The 15,676-nt window shown below is 31.2% G+C and overlaps 2 protein-coding genes across 2 annotated transcripts; both read right to left on the bottom strand.

The window, feature by feature from the left end:
- Nucleotides 1–6,048: 6,048 nt before the first annotated feature.
- Nucleotides 6,049–10,174, bottom strand: HELRODRAFT_64374 (hypothetical protein; the record flags this gene model as incomplete). The annotated part of the gene is made up of 10 exons (XM_009017558.1): nucleotides 6,049–6,274; nucleotides 6,604–6,698; nucleotides 6,969–7,122; nucleotides 7,289–7,496; nucleotides 7,623–7,794; nucleotides 7,862–7,963; nucleotides 9,365–9,448; nucleotides 9,615–9,677; nucleotides 9,756–9,899; nucleotides 10,082–10,174. Coding segments are annotated over 10 exons (1,341 nt in total), but the record flags the coding sequence as incomplete, so codon positions are not given.
- Nucleotides 10,175–12,282: 2,108 nt separating this feature from the next.
- Nucleotides 12,283–14,938, bottom strand: HELRODRAFT_155705 (hypothetical protein; the record flags this gene model as incomplete). Its single annotated transcript, XM_009017557.1, has 9 exons — nucleotides 12,283–12,446; nucleotides 12,645–12,878; nucleotides 13,117–13,227; nucleotides 13,350–13,527; nucleotides 13,730–13,774; nucleotides 14,186–14,248; nucleotides 14,337–14,372; nucleotides 14,439–14,501; nucleotides 14,831–14,938. 9 exons carry the CDS (start codon nucleotides 14,936–14,938, stop codon nucleotides 12,283–12,285), a joined length of 1,002 nt encoding a protein of 333 aa, XP_009015805.1.
- Nucleotides 14,939–15,676: the final 738 nt, after the last annotated feature.

The raw sequence follows: 15,676 nt of genomic DNA, 5'->3' as shown, positions 1-15,676 counted from the left end.
TTTATTTTTCAAATCCTTGTATAAAAAAATACGTAAAGCGAGACGATAAAATTGATTCATTCATGTATATATATATATACACACACGCACGAGTTTGCACATTTGCACAATGGAACATCAGCAGACGGCAAATGCACTACCGGTTCGCATCAATTATCTGTAGTGTAATTTGAATTTCATTAAACATGCAAATAAAGATGTCTGGCATCGGCGTCATCATAGCAGAGAGGCGAACATGATAGGTGGGACACCTGTTGCTACGTTCATTATTCCTTCAAAGAGACACGCAGCATACGGTGGCGTTCTTCACAGGACGTATCTTGTGAACCCGCATCAAATAAAACGCTATTTATATATTGTAATAAATTAGTCGGCGATTCGAATGAGGCATCTGAAAAAATTAATTCGTCTGGCACCGAGGTCCCAAACAGTTGCAACAACGACACAATAACACTGAAATAAATGAAAACATTTAAAACTAATTTTCATTTGCACAATGAAACATTTTGAAATGTTACGCAAATGCTTCAAACGGGACCGATACCTACCATCGAATTACTGTAATAAAAAAGCATACCGACTGCCGGTTTCCAGGCAGAAGAATCCACAATGACGTAAATGAAGTGGAAAAATTCTTCAACAATTAAATACTTTAATGTCTATCGATAATATGACAGTTAGAAACGTTAAAGTCTATTGTATAGAAATAATGAAGCAGTAAATGCGTAGTTCCCTAAATATCTTGCACAAAATATACTAATATACTTTGATACTTGAATTTATCGATGGAACACAAACTACCACTACTTAATTAATTTCAATTAACGTATCATCTTGTTGACTGCAATACCAACAATGAAACAAGAAATACTATGTATGTGTACGCTGTAAACAGTGTATATGTATATATAATTTTAATATATAAACTCACATGTGTATGTAACAAACACAAGCATGGACCGCACATATTAAATGTGTGTATAACAGAACAAACACATACACACATATGCACACATACATACAAACACACGGATAAGTGCGTGTATGATCGGTGAGTGAGCATTTGTTCAAATGTATGCCATTCAAAGCATCTTTTATAAATGTCGTAGCTACACGAAAAATAAATGACAGAATTGAATGACTGGTCGCAGTGACATATATTCCAAATATCACAAGATGTTTAATAATTCTATTGATCTAACGACGAAAACTTATAAACTACTAAAATTTCATCCAATCTTCTCATGCAAAAGAAAGCGATTAACTCTGCAGTTACAGGTAGAAAAATAATGAAAGCGCTATTCCAACAAATGAAAGATAAATTTTTCAGCTTATGCTTTCTTGTGCCACTTTTTGGCAAAACTCATTTCTGAACAAGTAACCAAGGCGCAAACGCTTCGTAATATCACAATTTTTATAGACTAAACACAATTGAAAAATAGTAGGAAGCAACCGCCTGGAACAAGTAAGCACTAAACTACGGACAACCAACTTCAGAAAGTTATCAAAAAGTTACCAGAAAGAGGAAATGTAATTTACCTAAAATGAAAATAAAGGAAAAATTCAACAAAAGAATATTTCCTATTCACTAACAATTCTATAAAATAATATCGCAATGCTCAAACTCATTATAATTATACAAAATTTTTTCTCGTATTAAAAAACTTGAGGTGTGAACACTACAGAAAAACTTTAGATAAGAACATTTGCTCTTAATTAGCTAGAACAACCGATCAATCGAAGACTAAACTAAAAAGTGATAACGAAACAAAGATAATAAAACTAAGAAACGTTAATAAAATTATTGCCATAAAAATGATTTTTTTTTACATGCATGTGTAAAAAATAGCGATGCATAATATTTCGTTAATTCCAAAAAACTACCTCTAAACGTGACAAGTGAGATAGATGACGATGACATTCCTTTAAACATAAACACTGAAACTATATATATATATATACATAGTTGAAACGTGTAAATGTAAATATCACTAATCTAACAATAAATACATCTATGACGACGACTTTAACGACAAAAAAATACTTTCCATAAAAACAAAATAATTAATAAAATTTCAAACAAAACGTTTACGCAAGTGAATGTAGTATGCAATTTCGTCACACAAACACACACACACACACACACGCCCTTATTGTGTGTGTGTGTGTGTGTGTGTGTGTGTGTAAAACGTGAATAAATATTTATTATACTACGTATATATAAGATTCAATTTAAAACATGAGGTGAAATAAAATCTTTTCATTAAATAATAATAAAATTTAATCAAAAATTGTAAACTTATTTAAATAATTGAGCAACGCTCCAGATTTAAGTAAATAACCATTTTAAATATTTCTATGTTCACATGTTCATTGAATAAATTTCATAACAAATGCAAGAATAGTATGTATATAACGTGTATGTGCGTTTGTTTGTTCGTGTATGTGTGTGTGTGTGTTTGTATGCCTGAGTGTGTGTTGTTGCAACGTCACATACATGTATACAAGATGCAAATTCAAAATATCATTTAAGAGTTTACGACACGACATAAACTCAATCTAATCATCTTATCCTATGAATACTGTAACATCATTTTAGTATTAAAACTATAAAATAATCAACACATTGATAAATTATATACATCTTACATACATTTAGTTAACAAAATATTTCATTTAAATTATACAACATTGCAACTTATATAGTCTAGAAGAAGGCTTATAATAGAAAATAAGCAGAGTGGAACGTGTAAAAATGTTAACGACGTTCGGTTAAAGATTTGTTGCACAATGGAAAAGAAATATCAGAATGGTTGGAGAATGATGGCGATCTTAAAATGAAAACAAAACCAACGGAATCTATATTTGTGACAGATGATGGAATGATGATGATTATAATAATAATAATAATAATAATAATAATAATAATAATAATAATAATAATAATGCAGGAAGACAAGCCAAACAAGCTGACACGAATAGAAGAAACAAATATCTAAAAAATTTTTTTAGAGAGTTAGGTAATAAAGTGAAGATGTCAGTTTTGTTGAAGAAAAAAGTAACCGTCTGAATGGGTATTGACATTGGCGTTTTGAGAAGTTGGGAATATATTTAATATATTATATAGATACTAGATATGTCGTGCTTATATATGTCTGTGTTTGTGTATTTGTGTGTGCGAGGGTGTGTCATCATTCATAACTATGCATATTCACATATACAAAAAATTGAAAACGTTTATTGTAAAAAAAATGTATTACACTAAATTATCAAGTGGAGAAATCTAAATCTAAAATTATATATTCAAACGTTTATAAAGACATTACTTATATATATATAGAAAGAGACATACATAATTATACATATATTTATATATAAATATACAATGCAGATACATGTGTTTTACTAGCAATATACACATATATTGCTACACATATCGACCTGGTTCACCACAAAACTCTTTTAAGTGTGTTTGAGCATGAAGACATGAATAAACTTTCCATTAATACAATTGGCTAGAGAGGTATGGGTAGTTAGTAGCCTCTATTTCAAATCGTAGTCTGAAGCAAACTGATTGACAATTAAAATAATAAATAGTAAACTTCTATTCAATATTAGTCAACTGGAAAAATTATTTCTATGATTGTTTTATTGATTTAATTATTTTATTCATACAAACATAAACTAATATATAATAATAATAATTATTAATATACTGATGAGCACATGCAACGAACCTGATCTTTCGAAAAGCCTGCAAACCCAAGTTCATTACTCATTGTGAGATTGGTCCCGTCTGAAAAATTGCCTTCGTCCCCTCGAATCTGACTAAAAAAAGAACTGTCGTCATCATTGGCGGGCTCAGCTGCGTGACTTTTGAACGGCGGAGGTGGCCTAGAGGGAGACACTGCTGGTGAAACCGGTCTGCCAGGAGGTGCCGGACTTTTTGGTCTTGGGGGAAGGGGAGATTTCGGACGAGGTGGGGGAGCCCCTCCTCCTGTTTTCGGCTGAGGAGGTCGTGATGGCCGAGCTGGTTTCGCACCGGGTGGTGCAAATGCTCCTTGACCAAATGGATCATCAGGCTGATGTTAAAAAATGTTATGTTTCAGTCTTAAGGTCGAATAAGCAAACAATTGAAAGTGGAAGTTAATATATCTTACATTAATTGGAGACTTTGCAAAATCACTTGTGACAAACCCAATGGAAAAAGGATCATTGGTAGCTAGAAGTTTGTAGAAGAATTTGCAGAACAAATTATAAAATAATAGAATAATTAAAACGTCAAAACTAAATAAATAAAATCAATTGACTACATCATATCTCACCACAGGTCTTAGCAAATGGAACATCAGTCCAAGGAGTTTCATCTTCAGCTTGTTTACCTTCCACCTTGTCCACCTCTTTTACGTCATCATCATTTTTAGCACATTCTTTTTCTTCAGATTCATCTACTTTATTTACAATTTTATTACAATTAAATTTCATGAGATATTCTGAACTCATACAAATGGAAGCAAAAAAATTTCCCCAAATATGCACATCTAAAAAAGAAAATAAATACTAACAATCTTCTCCAGATTGAATGGCTGACAATTTTGCCTGAAATTCTTCCATTTCCTCGTGACTCATCTGAACCATGTCAGACTAATTCGAATACAAACAGAACAATTAACGATATGCAACAATGTAAAAAAAACTATTCCAAATAGTTTTCTGATCAATGAAATTCATTTATTTTCAATTTGAAACATTATTTTAATTTCTATAAATACTAGTAACCATCAGCTAATTTACTAAACAGAATAACAACACTTAACCATCGCATCAAACGAAGAGAGGTCAAAGTTGAGGGTTGGTGAGGAAACACGAAGATCACCGCATGTAAGAGCTTCTTGCTCTGTTATCTCATTGTTCATCATGCGGTCATACAAATGCAAACTGTTTGTAATCTGGAAAGTATTTTAAAAGTAATAATCAACCAATATAAATTGTACTTTTGTTTTGGCTGAAAAACGAGCAATAACAAACTTCTTTCTTGCAGTCATTTAATTTTTCAATGTTGTTTTCAGCCTGGCTAATTTGTGCCTGAGAGCCATGCAACAGTTTTGAAAGTTGAACCAAACGTCTGTAGCTAGCCTGGAAAATTTGAAAGGTTAAAATTTAAATTCAAAGGTTAAAAAAATAAAAAATAGGATGAATTGGTTGCCTACTTCAAACTTCATTTCCAAATCCATCTCTTGTTGTCTCAATGCATTTAATTCTTGCCTCTTCGATTTCATATCTTCTTCAATTGTCTAATGGCATGAAATTTTGAACATCAATGAGAAGAATTTGATAATGTAATCACGCACACACACTTTGTCCGGCGCAAACACTTAAGTACACAACATACACATATATATATACATAAATCGTTTATACATCATTTGAGAGTGACTTCATATCACTCCACGTCATTATCACATCATAAAATCTAATCAATAGAAGATCAAGCAAATAAGACACAGTATACTTTGTTCAGATTGTCCTTGTTACTCAATTGTTCCTTCAAATCAAGGATCTTGTAATATAATAAAAAACAATTAACTAATTAATCAATCAGTTAATCAATCAATCATCCAACCAATTTCAAAGACCTTCTCCAAAACTTAAATGCACAATTAATTTAACAAAAATTGGTCAAATGAGATATTTTAACAAAAAATAGCCACCTAGGCAAACAGTTTCAATTTCAAGCTAACAATGTATAACACAGTTTAAAGTCTACAGCTAACAGCTAAGAATACTTACTGAAAATTGTTTTAAAATATCTATATGAAAAGTAACATGACAATCATTTGATATGACTCATTGATAACATTAAAAAAAATTATATTACAAGGCATAGTAATAATTTATAGGAACCTTTTTGTGTTGTTTGTCTTTGAGGTCTTCATTTGATTTGATAGCCTTCTCCATTTGAACTTTCTACAAAACCAAAAAAAAATCAATTTTTTTAAAAATGTTAATAAAATAACAATGGAACCACAGAAAAATAAGCTCAAGCTTTTATAACACCTGTAAAGGAAAAAATGTCCAACTGCTGTCAAAAAAGAAACAAACCTTATTGTCCAATTCGTCGAGCCTCTTTTGTGCCTCATTCTTCTGGTTGTTCAACTGCTTCACTGCCTCAACGACGACATCAATCTCTTGCTGAAGTGATATGAAGTCACTCTCAAATGATTTTATTGTCTCATTCAGTGCCAATTTTTCAGCGTCTGATTTCTGTTTAGCTCTAGTAAGATGATGATTATGCAGAATGCAGCAGTAATTTATAATGTCTGGCAAAGAAGATTGCAAAATTAAAAATGATAATTTGCAAATTTTTTTTATGAATTTGAAACATAGCAAAATACTTTAGAACTTGAATAATTCAGTTATAAATTAACCATAAGTATCAAAATTTCTTGCAACTGCTATCAAGGTAATCAATTTTATATGAAAAATTCAGATATATAAAAAATAACAGTCATTTTAAATCATAAGCCAAAGTACACAAACAATTTTCCAAACTATTTTAAACATTTCATGAACAATTCCATCCGTTAAAACAAACAAACAAACATTTTAATCTTTTCAATATCTGCAGTCAACAGTTCAATTTCCTTGATGCCAGGTGTGTTCATGTCATACACTGTTCCAGGCGGTGGAACGTTATCCTTTAAATAAATTTCAGGCTTGTGTCATATTATGTTATGACAACATTTTGTAGTTTTGAATGACGTCATTTTAATGTTTTGTGATAAAATGTCATTAAATGGCAATGCTACAGTTATACCAATGGTGTAAAATACTAAAACCATCACGTTTTTAATAAAATTACTTTGAAATCAACTAAAAAAATAATTCTAAATAATTTCAACAGTGGAATAATCCTGTTAGTGACGAAATCAGAAAATTATTGAATGTTTGTGATGATACAAACTTACTCCCAATGAGTTTCTCCTCGCAGATGGTGGAATCATGTTTTGTGCCAGTTTGTTGGGCACATCAACACCCTTCAATTTTTGCTGGATCAGGTGCATGGCAAGTGCAAACTGATCTTTGTTCAACTTGCCTTGATTCTTTGTGTCACACAAACTCCTGAACATTATAAAATGATAAAATATATACATGGAAATGTTTAAAAAAGAAGTGAATGAGATGTAACAGAATGTAAAAAACTAGATGTAACACATGCAACATGTTATAATTATTCTAAATTTAACAATTAATCAAATCCAAAAATATAACAAACAAATTAACAAACCATATCTTAGCTAATACAGGTTGAGGCAGTCCAGATTTGATGAATATTCTTTTAATCTCTGATCCACTAACATATCCATCCTTATCTGTATCAGCCTTCACGAACAATTCATCACACTGGGCCTTAGCTTGAGGAGTCACCACCCAACCTACTGTGTGAGGAGGTTGAGAATTTCCAGATGATGACAAGCAAGACGTTGATGGTTGGACTTTGGTCTGCATGAAAAATTTAAAAATTAGCGGGTAATTGCTTTCTCTTAGTACAAATTTTAAAATTTTGAGCTGAACACATTGGCCAGTTGGTAATTTTACCTCGTTTGTGCAATCATTTTCACCAGCATTCTTATCTGCCTTATCAGGAGGAAGTGATAATATCTTTGTTGTTACTGTTGTGGGATTGGATGAAGGAACAATTTTTTGCTTTCGTTTATTCGGGGGAACCATTTCTGGAGGCAATGCAGATGGAACAGGAATTTTTTGTAAGGCTTTATATACCAAGTTCATTGCCTTGAAAAACATCCAAATTATGTGGCATCAAATTGATTATAAAAGAAATAAACAATAAAGAGCATACCACAGAAAATTCTTCCCTGTCGAGTGAGCCATCTCCGTCAATATCACTCAAATCCCACACCTGACCCAGCACATCTACTGGCAGTTTTGAGTTCAACAGTATCTTCAAAGCATGACATATTAAAAAATTTTAATGAATCATTTAGTTATTTCAACATTCATCATAAACAAAAATCTTAAATGAAATGGTTGACTTTTAATCAATCAATCAATCTTCGTTTTGCGTCCAGAGACCCGGTTTCCCGAGGTAGGACGTTGTTTTCTTTGCCATCAACTTTTTGCGCCAAATTAGACGATCAGTTGTATCCATTTCATTTAAATTTAGAGCTTTCATGTCTTGCTCAATTGTTTGCGACCAGGACTTCTTTGGACGGCCTTTGGGACGTGTGCCAGGTACTTCAACATCTGCAAGAAAAGTTATGGCACTGTTTCCACTTCGTTTGACATGACCAAACCACCGCAGACGGTGTTGCCGGCATTCGTCCTTTATATCATCTAAACGAGCACGACGCAGGATTTTGGTAGATTTGATGTGGTCCTTCAGACTAATTCGTTGCATCCATCGGAGCATTTTCATGTCGGTTCGTTGAAGTTGTTGTTCCAGTTTGGTTGTCATTGGCCATGTTTCTGCACCATATAACAACACCGGACATATCACAGATTTATAAAGTCTTGATCGTAGTAGTAGTGGGATGTCACGCCGCATCAATATAAAGGCAAGGAGATGCCATTTATTCCAGGCTGCACGTATGCGTGCTCGAACGGCAGCTTCAGCTGTTCCAGTACAATCCAGAACATCCCCTAGATATTGAAACGATGTGACTTTCTCTATTTTAATGGCTTCAAAAACAGTGCTATTTTGAATTTGTTGTTGTGGATTGATGCAAACAGGACAAACAAAATTGGACACTTTAGATAAAGTACCAACTATTTTTGAAGAACGTTTGTGACACCACTGGTTACACTGCTGACACTTGATTGAATTCTTACCTACACCAGCTTTACAAACTGAACAGGGCCATCGTACAGTAGCTGTGGATTGGATGGGTTCACCAGTGTTCATTGCTTTGGTTTTGCTGATGTTGACTTTGAATCCATGATCGGCGAGTCTGGTGTTCCAATCTTCAAACATCTGTGCTGCATTCTGCTCAGACGTGGCTGTTAAAATGATATCATCAGCATATACTAGTGCATATCGGTTTTGTGATTTCTTCCATCACAGTTATAAATAAAAGTGGACTGAGAATCGAGCCTTGGTGAACTCCAACGCCGATGTCAAATGCATCTGTGTTTCCAACCGTTGTGCTGACAAGAGTCTTAGTATTCGTATACAATTCCATCACAAGTCGAACAAGATATTCTGGAATGAGTTGTCGACGTAGACTCCACTTGATTGCTTCACAGGGAACTCGATCAAATGTTGACTTTTAAAAGTGTCATTAAAATAGATAAGATGCATAATATATATAACAAAATTTTCTGAATGTGTTAAAAGTTAACCTACTGGTTTGACTTTGTTGCCAGGAATCAACCCTTCAACTGGGTTCAATGTATCAAATATTTGGTCATACTTCAACCGCTCCGTCAACTGAATTGAAATAGAAAATAAAACAAATTAAAACAATTAATCAAGCATTCAATGCAAATATAAATACAGTAGTTTATAATGAATAAACAAGAAAAAACATGGAATTACTGACTGGTATTCCCCACTCTCCATCCAAACTCTTGTCTTTCTTGACATCATTTGTAACACTTGTGATCTTTGAAGTATTATTTGTAATCACATTTGAAATTGTTGGCTTTGTAGTATTTGGCTCCTTAAATTGTTAAAAAAATCATCATAAATGACAAATAATACAAAAAAAACAGAATATAAAATAAATCAATCTTACAAAACTAGGTGGGGGCAGATCAAGTGTAAGATACTTGGCATCAACCTCTCTGCCACTCTGCACCACAGCTATCAACTTAAGAGCCACATAAAATCCTTGTTTGTCCAAGAACCCCCTCCCCTGGGGATCTGCCAAGTCCCATATCTATGTTTCAGGATGTTAGGTTCAGTATAAAATAAAAACGTTGGAGTAAAAGAACAAAAATGTAAAAAAAATAGAAGCATGATCACCATGTTAATTCCAAATATATACATAAAAAAGCAAAAGTTTATTGCATTGGTAGTTGTAATCGTGGTTACAAAATGTAGTAAAAAAAATATACTAACATCTGATAATATTGATTCTTTAAGTTCAGATTTTTTAAGAAAATTAGCTGCTTGTACAGCACCAATGTTACCTTTGCCTTTTAGGTCAACCTGGTAACAATTAATTCAAGATAACTATAAGTTGCATCTTTAATTTGTAGTGAAACTTACTTGTTTGAAGAATGTTTCATAGATTAATATATGTTGACCAGCAATCTAACAAATAAAAAATTTAAATAGATTGAAATGTACTCAAAAATATTCACTAAGACAAATTTCTGTACTAGGTAGTTAGCAAAATGAAAATGAATTTAAACTTGCTTGAATAACTATACAAACTTATAAAAAATCTGTCTTGATTTAATTGAATTAAAAATATAAATTTGGTATTGCTCAAAAACTCTGACATAAACACTGTACATGCAAAATTAAATTGCCTATTATTTGATTCACAACCCTATCTATAGCATTGTGTCCGTTTGTATATTGAAAAAGTTAAATAAAATAATAAATGAACATTTGTGTATTTATAGTATTATAATAAATATTATATATGTGTGAACTTAAAATTTAGATTTTTTATAACTATTGGTAAAAATATCCTTGATCATTTTTCATTTGCTAAATTAATAATAATTACACTCATGCATAGAATTTGAATATAAAACATAATATTCAATCAGTCACAAACTGAAACAAAAACAAGTTTTAAAAATTAAACTTAAAACTAGATAGTAAAAAAATTAAAAAAAAACAAAACAAAAAACAATTCTTTTTAAATTTAATTTTGAGTTTCAGTAGAACTTAGAATTGAAGTCAGCAAGTTAATTAAATTAATTACTAAATAAAATAAATTTAAATAAAATTATTTATTTATTTAAAATAAAAATATTTGACAGAAATAAAAATTAAAAAACCAACCGAAACGAATTAATAATAGAAAAAACCCAAGATGCAAGTACTGCCGCAAACGCTAACCAAACCAGGACTAAAATTTAAAAATTGAAAATTAAAATGAATTATCTGATTTAAAATTAAAATAAAATTTGATGAATGAAAAAAGTAGGATGATCATAAATCATTTATTAAAAATATATCAAAAAATCCATAAACTTATTATGCAGTTTTAAAAGCAATAAAACGCGACATTAATAATTTAAATAACGATACGTACAGAAGAAATTGTAGGAAACGTCGCCATTTTATTGTGGGTGTTTATTTGCCGAAGATACCAAATAGCGCACTCTAATAATAATAAATTAACATTAATTAGAAGTGAATCTGTTTAAAAGAGAATCTTGAATTAAACTTATCGTAAATGCAAATAATTTTACATTTTGAACCATTTCATTTAACAGTTTAACATTAAATTTTCAATAATTTTTAGGATTGTCACCATGGATATAATATATACCTATCATGATTGTCACGTTCAGATTCATATAATTTTGTCACGCCACAGACGAGCCATTCAAGTGAACGATTTGTTCGTTGCTTCATTAGATTTATTTCACTCTACTATGGTCTTTCTGATTCTACAGTCTAATCCTGAAATAAAGTTTATAACTGCTGCTTTTCTAGTTGCTCGTGTCCTTATCTTTCTTCATTTATCTCCATATCTAGTTCTCTTTGTCTACCTTAATATATAGAACAACTTTTAAAATTTGCTTATTAATGTACAAGTTTCAATTCAAATTATTTCTTCAGTATTACTTATCTCATATGTTATTTAAGCCTAAAAAAACGCTCCGGTTTACTATCGTCATCTCGTTCGCACTTTTTCCCAACTCTTGTAAAACGCTCATATTCTTAAAATGCTCTTGTTTTTTCTGGCCCTTTTCTCTGGAACTCTTTACCTCCTTTTCTAACTACTTCTCCACCACTTACGAAACTCAGAATAGATCTCAAAACCCATCTCTGTAAAATTCATTGAGGACCATTTACCACAACAATCAAACACGAAATTTATTAAAAATACAATCAAATGAAAAATGGAGATTTAAATTTACAAATCTTTCCTATCGCATCAGAAACTAAGCTAGAAAATGCAGTTCGTAACATCATCTACTTAACAATTTACGAAAAATGTTAATGGTTTTAACGTTGTAAACTCTTTAAACGTATTAGGTATCAAATTTATCAATAAAACATGATAAATGTCAATAAGTAAAAATAAACATTTAAAAAGGAAATAGATCATTCAACATAGTTTACAATTCTTCTTAAGCTTTAGACGCAATTTTTTTGCTTAGTAGGCGTTTTATGGAATTGGTGATATTGTGAACTTGTGGAAACGCATTCTGTTCAAGCAACTGCGCGTATGGAGTAGGAACATCAGCTCCAGTGATTCGTATTAGTGGAGCATCTAGGTAACTGAAGGCTGGGCCTTTTGTAAATAAAATCGTTATGATCCATTATTGTAAATACAATAATTATTTCTAAACATAGCATCCAGTACTTTCCTTGTTATACTTTATAATGCCATCAATTTGAAATAAGACATAAAATGTTTGCATTAGTAAGAAAAATGCAAGCAACACCTTCAAGAAACATTACAAAAATAATAATCAATACATTTCCTAACCTTCCATAATTTTTGCTGCAATCTCAGCTCCGACACCAAATTGCGGCCACCCGCCTTCAACAGTGACCAAATGATTAGTCTTCATGACAGATTGTATAATAGTTTCTTCATCCATGGGTCTGATGGATCTAAGATTGATAACTTCACAATCTATGCCCACCTGTTCGAGTTCCTTGGCAGCATCCAGTGAAAATCCAACCATTCTTGAGTGGGACACTATCGTCACATCCTTACCTAAAATTGACAATACAATTTTTTAATTTTCATTAAACAAATCTCAGTTTCTATGATGAGAACAAAATACGTAAATATACTGTTTCAAGTTTCATAACAGAGAACTCAATTAACACATACCTGCCCAAACTAAAAAACTATTTTATAAAAGATAAACAAACTGACATTATTGATCAGCTAACATTGAACAATTTAAAATAAAACATTATTTCGCAATTGACTGTAAAGAGAAACTGACCTGCTCTCTCAATTTTAGCTTTTCCAAAGGGTATGAGAAAATCTTCAGAGAGTGCTTCATCTGATACCTCAAATGTCACTCCATACATCAACTCATTTTCAAGGACAATTACTTAACAAATAAAACAATTATGAATGCTTGGATATTGAGTCAATTAAAAGTTTAATGATACTTAAAAAATCATTATCACCTGTGAATTTTACAATGATGAAATGAAAAATAACGACAAGTACCAGGATCATTATCTCTGATGGCAGTCTTCAACATTCCTCTGGCATCTTCAGAGTTGTATACGGAGAAAACCTTCAAACCAGGACAGTGACCATACCAGGCAGCATAACATTGAGAATGTTGAGCAGCTACCCCTGAGGCAGAACCATTTGGGCCTCGAAACACTATTGGAACAGAGACCTAGGAACATTTCCAAACAGAAGAGCACATTAATATTTATAAGCGAGCACACATTGAAGTGAATCAGTTACTTGTAAATTTTATTAATTAAATGTTACAACTTAAATTGTAATTCATGTTACAACTTGAACCAAATAACATTTAGCATCTAAAATAATGATTCACCAAACAAAATTCTAAAATAAAAAAGTTGCAAACAAACTTTTCCAGCAGACATGTAAAACGTTTTGGCTGCTGAATTGATTACCTGGAATTTATAAAAAAAAAATTTAAATAAAAAACTAACAGATGTAATAAAAAATTTAGATGCTGGTTTGCATTAATGGATAGGTTTTCTGACTATGGATAAACCAATGCAACTGACAGGAAAGGAGTTGAAAAAAAATCACTGATGCCACAAACAACTTGTAACATATGAATTTCATTCACAAAAAATTGAATATGTCACCAGATAATTTAAGATTATTTATTAAGATTATTAATTTATTATTCATTAAAATTATTAAGATGAGATTATTTTTGAATTTGGCAAATTTAAAATATTTGCTGGCAGAATATCTCTAGAAAGAGTGAGTTATAAACAATAATGATGATGGTGATGGTAGAGAGATTTTACTATTAAAAGACTGAGCAAACAATTTCTGAAACGATCACTAACTTGATCAATAGCTTGCATAGAAAAGTTGAATGTCATAAATTCACAAATGGGTCTCAAACCAGCCTGAAAATAATATTTAACACCTTGATTTAAAAAAAGCTGGATGTGTTTTTGCATGTTATAAAAACGAACAAATGAAAAATGTAGTTACCATTGCTGCTCCGACAGCTACCCCAGCAAATCCCATCTAGCAAATGAAAAAAAAGAGAGATTATTTATTAAAAATTGAACAAACATATAAAAATGGCAGAACCTCAGTAATTGGAGTGTCTTTGATTCTTTTGTCTCCATACTTTTTCCATAGTCCTTTACTCACCTGTTTGTTGACATAAACAATAAACAAAAATTTAAATCCATTGTAATAAAATTGTAAACATAAGCAATGAAAATCAACAAAATTATAAATAGGAATCCACCATGGGATCAAGATTTTAAATTGAAAATACTCAAATTTATGTCAAGTCACAAAATGTGGAATAAATCCAAACATCAGGGTACAGACGTTTCTACATGAGTACATGAGTTTCCTATTCAGATACATATAGAAAAATATTCTTTAACTATGTTCTATTCAGTAAACTATTAGTCTGAGTTTTGTAATAAAAAATTAGAATTGTAAAATCATAGATAATTCATCAGTAAGACCTTGTAAGCTCCATCATACTGAGCCACTTCTTCCCCCATGAGAAAAACTTTTTCATCCCTTCGAAGTTCTTCATCCATGGCAGTGTTCAGTGCATCACGAACTGTCATCTTGTTGTTGAGAAACATTAGTGTTAAAATAACTAAAAAATGGCATGTAAAGAGAAGATGATGGACAAATTTTTTAAAGCAGTTTCTTAATATCTTAAGTCATTGACAAAAAAATTAATTATATTTGCTTGATTTTAATTTCTTTTAGCTTTGGCCTTTTATTGAAGCAACTCAATTACACTTTGTAAACTATTTTTTTTCATAAAAACTTCATCAAATCTATTTCAAATAAATAAATGGCTTAACCACATACAACTAAAAAACAAAAAATACACTACTACTCCTTGCACCAGATTACTAGTACCTGGCAGTAAGTACTACCACCAAAAAACAAAACCTACACTCTCTTCTATACCTAGTACAGAACAAAAAATTTTCAAACAACTTCTTAATGTGTAAATTGTAAATTCAAACAAAATGTCATAATAATAATATGATATTCATAAAAAATAAATTTTCTGATTTTGACATTTTGTCAAATATAAAATATATAAAATAAAATGTATCACCAATTTTCCAGACAGTACTCTGGTTGCACAAAAACCTCTTTGAAAGTTCAAACCATAATGCTTTGCCTGTTATTAAAAAATGTAATGTTAACGTTAATTTTAAAATTGATATGATTTTTTTTTCATTTGCAATGTGTAAGATATAAAAAAGTTAAAACTAAGAATAAAAGAATGTTGTGGTCTTTGACACAGACTAAAATAAAATGTTAACTAACGGATCCAATCACAC

This window comes from Helobdella robusta (assembly GCF_000326865.2).
Source record: "Helobdella robusta unplaced genomic scaffold HELROscaffold_2, whole genome shotgun sequence".
In the NCBI taxonomy this organism is placed as follows: Eukaryota; Metazoa; Annelida; class Clitellata; order Rhynchobdellida; family Glossiphoniidae; genus Helobdella; species Helobdella robusta.
This window is presented reverse-complemented; position numbering and strand designations above follow the sequence as displayed.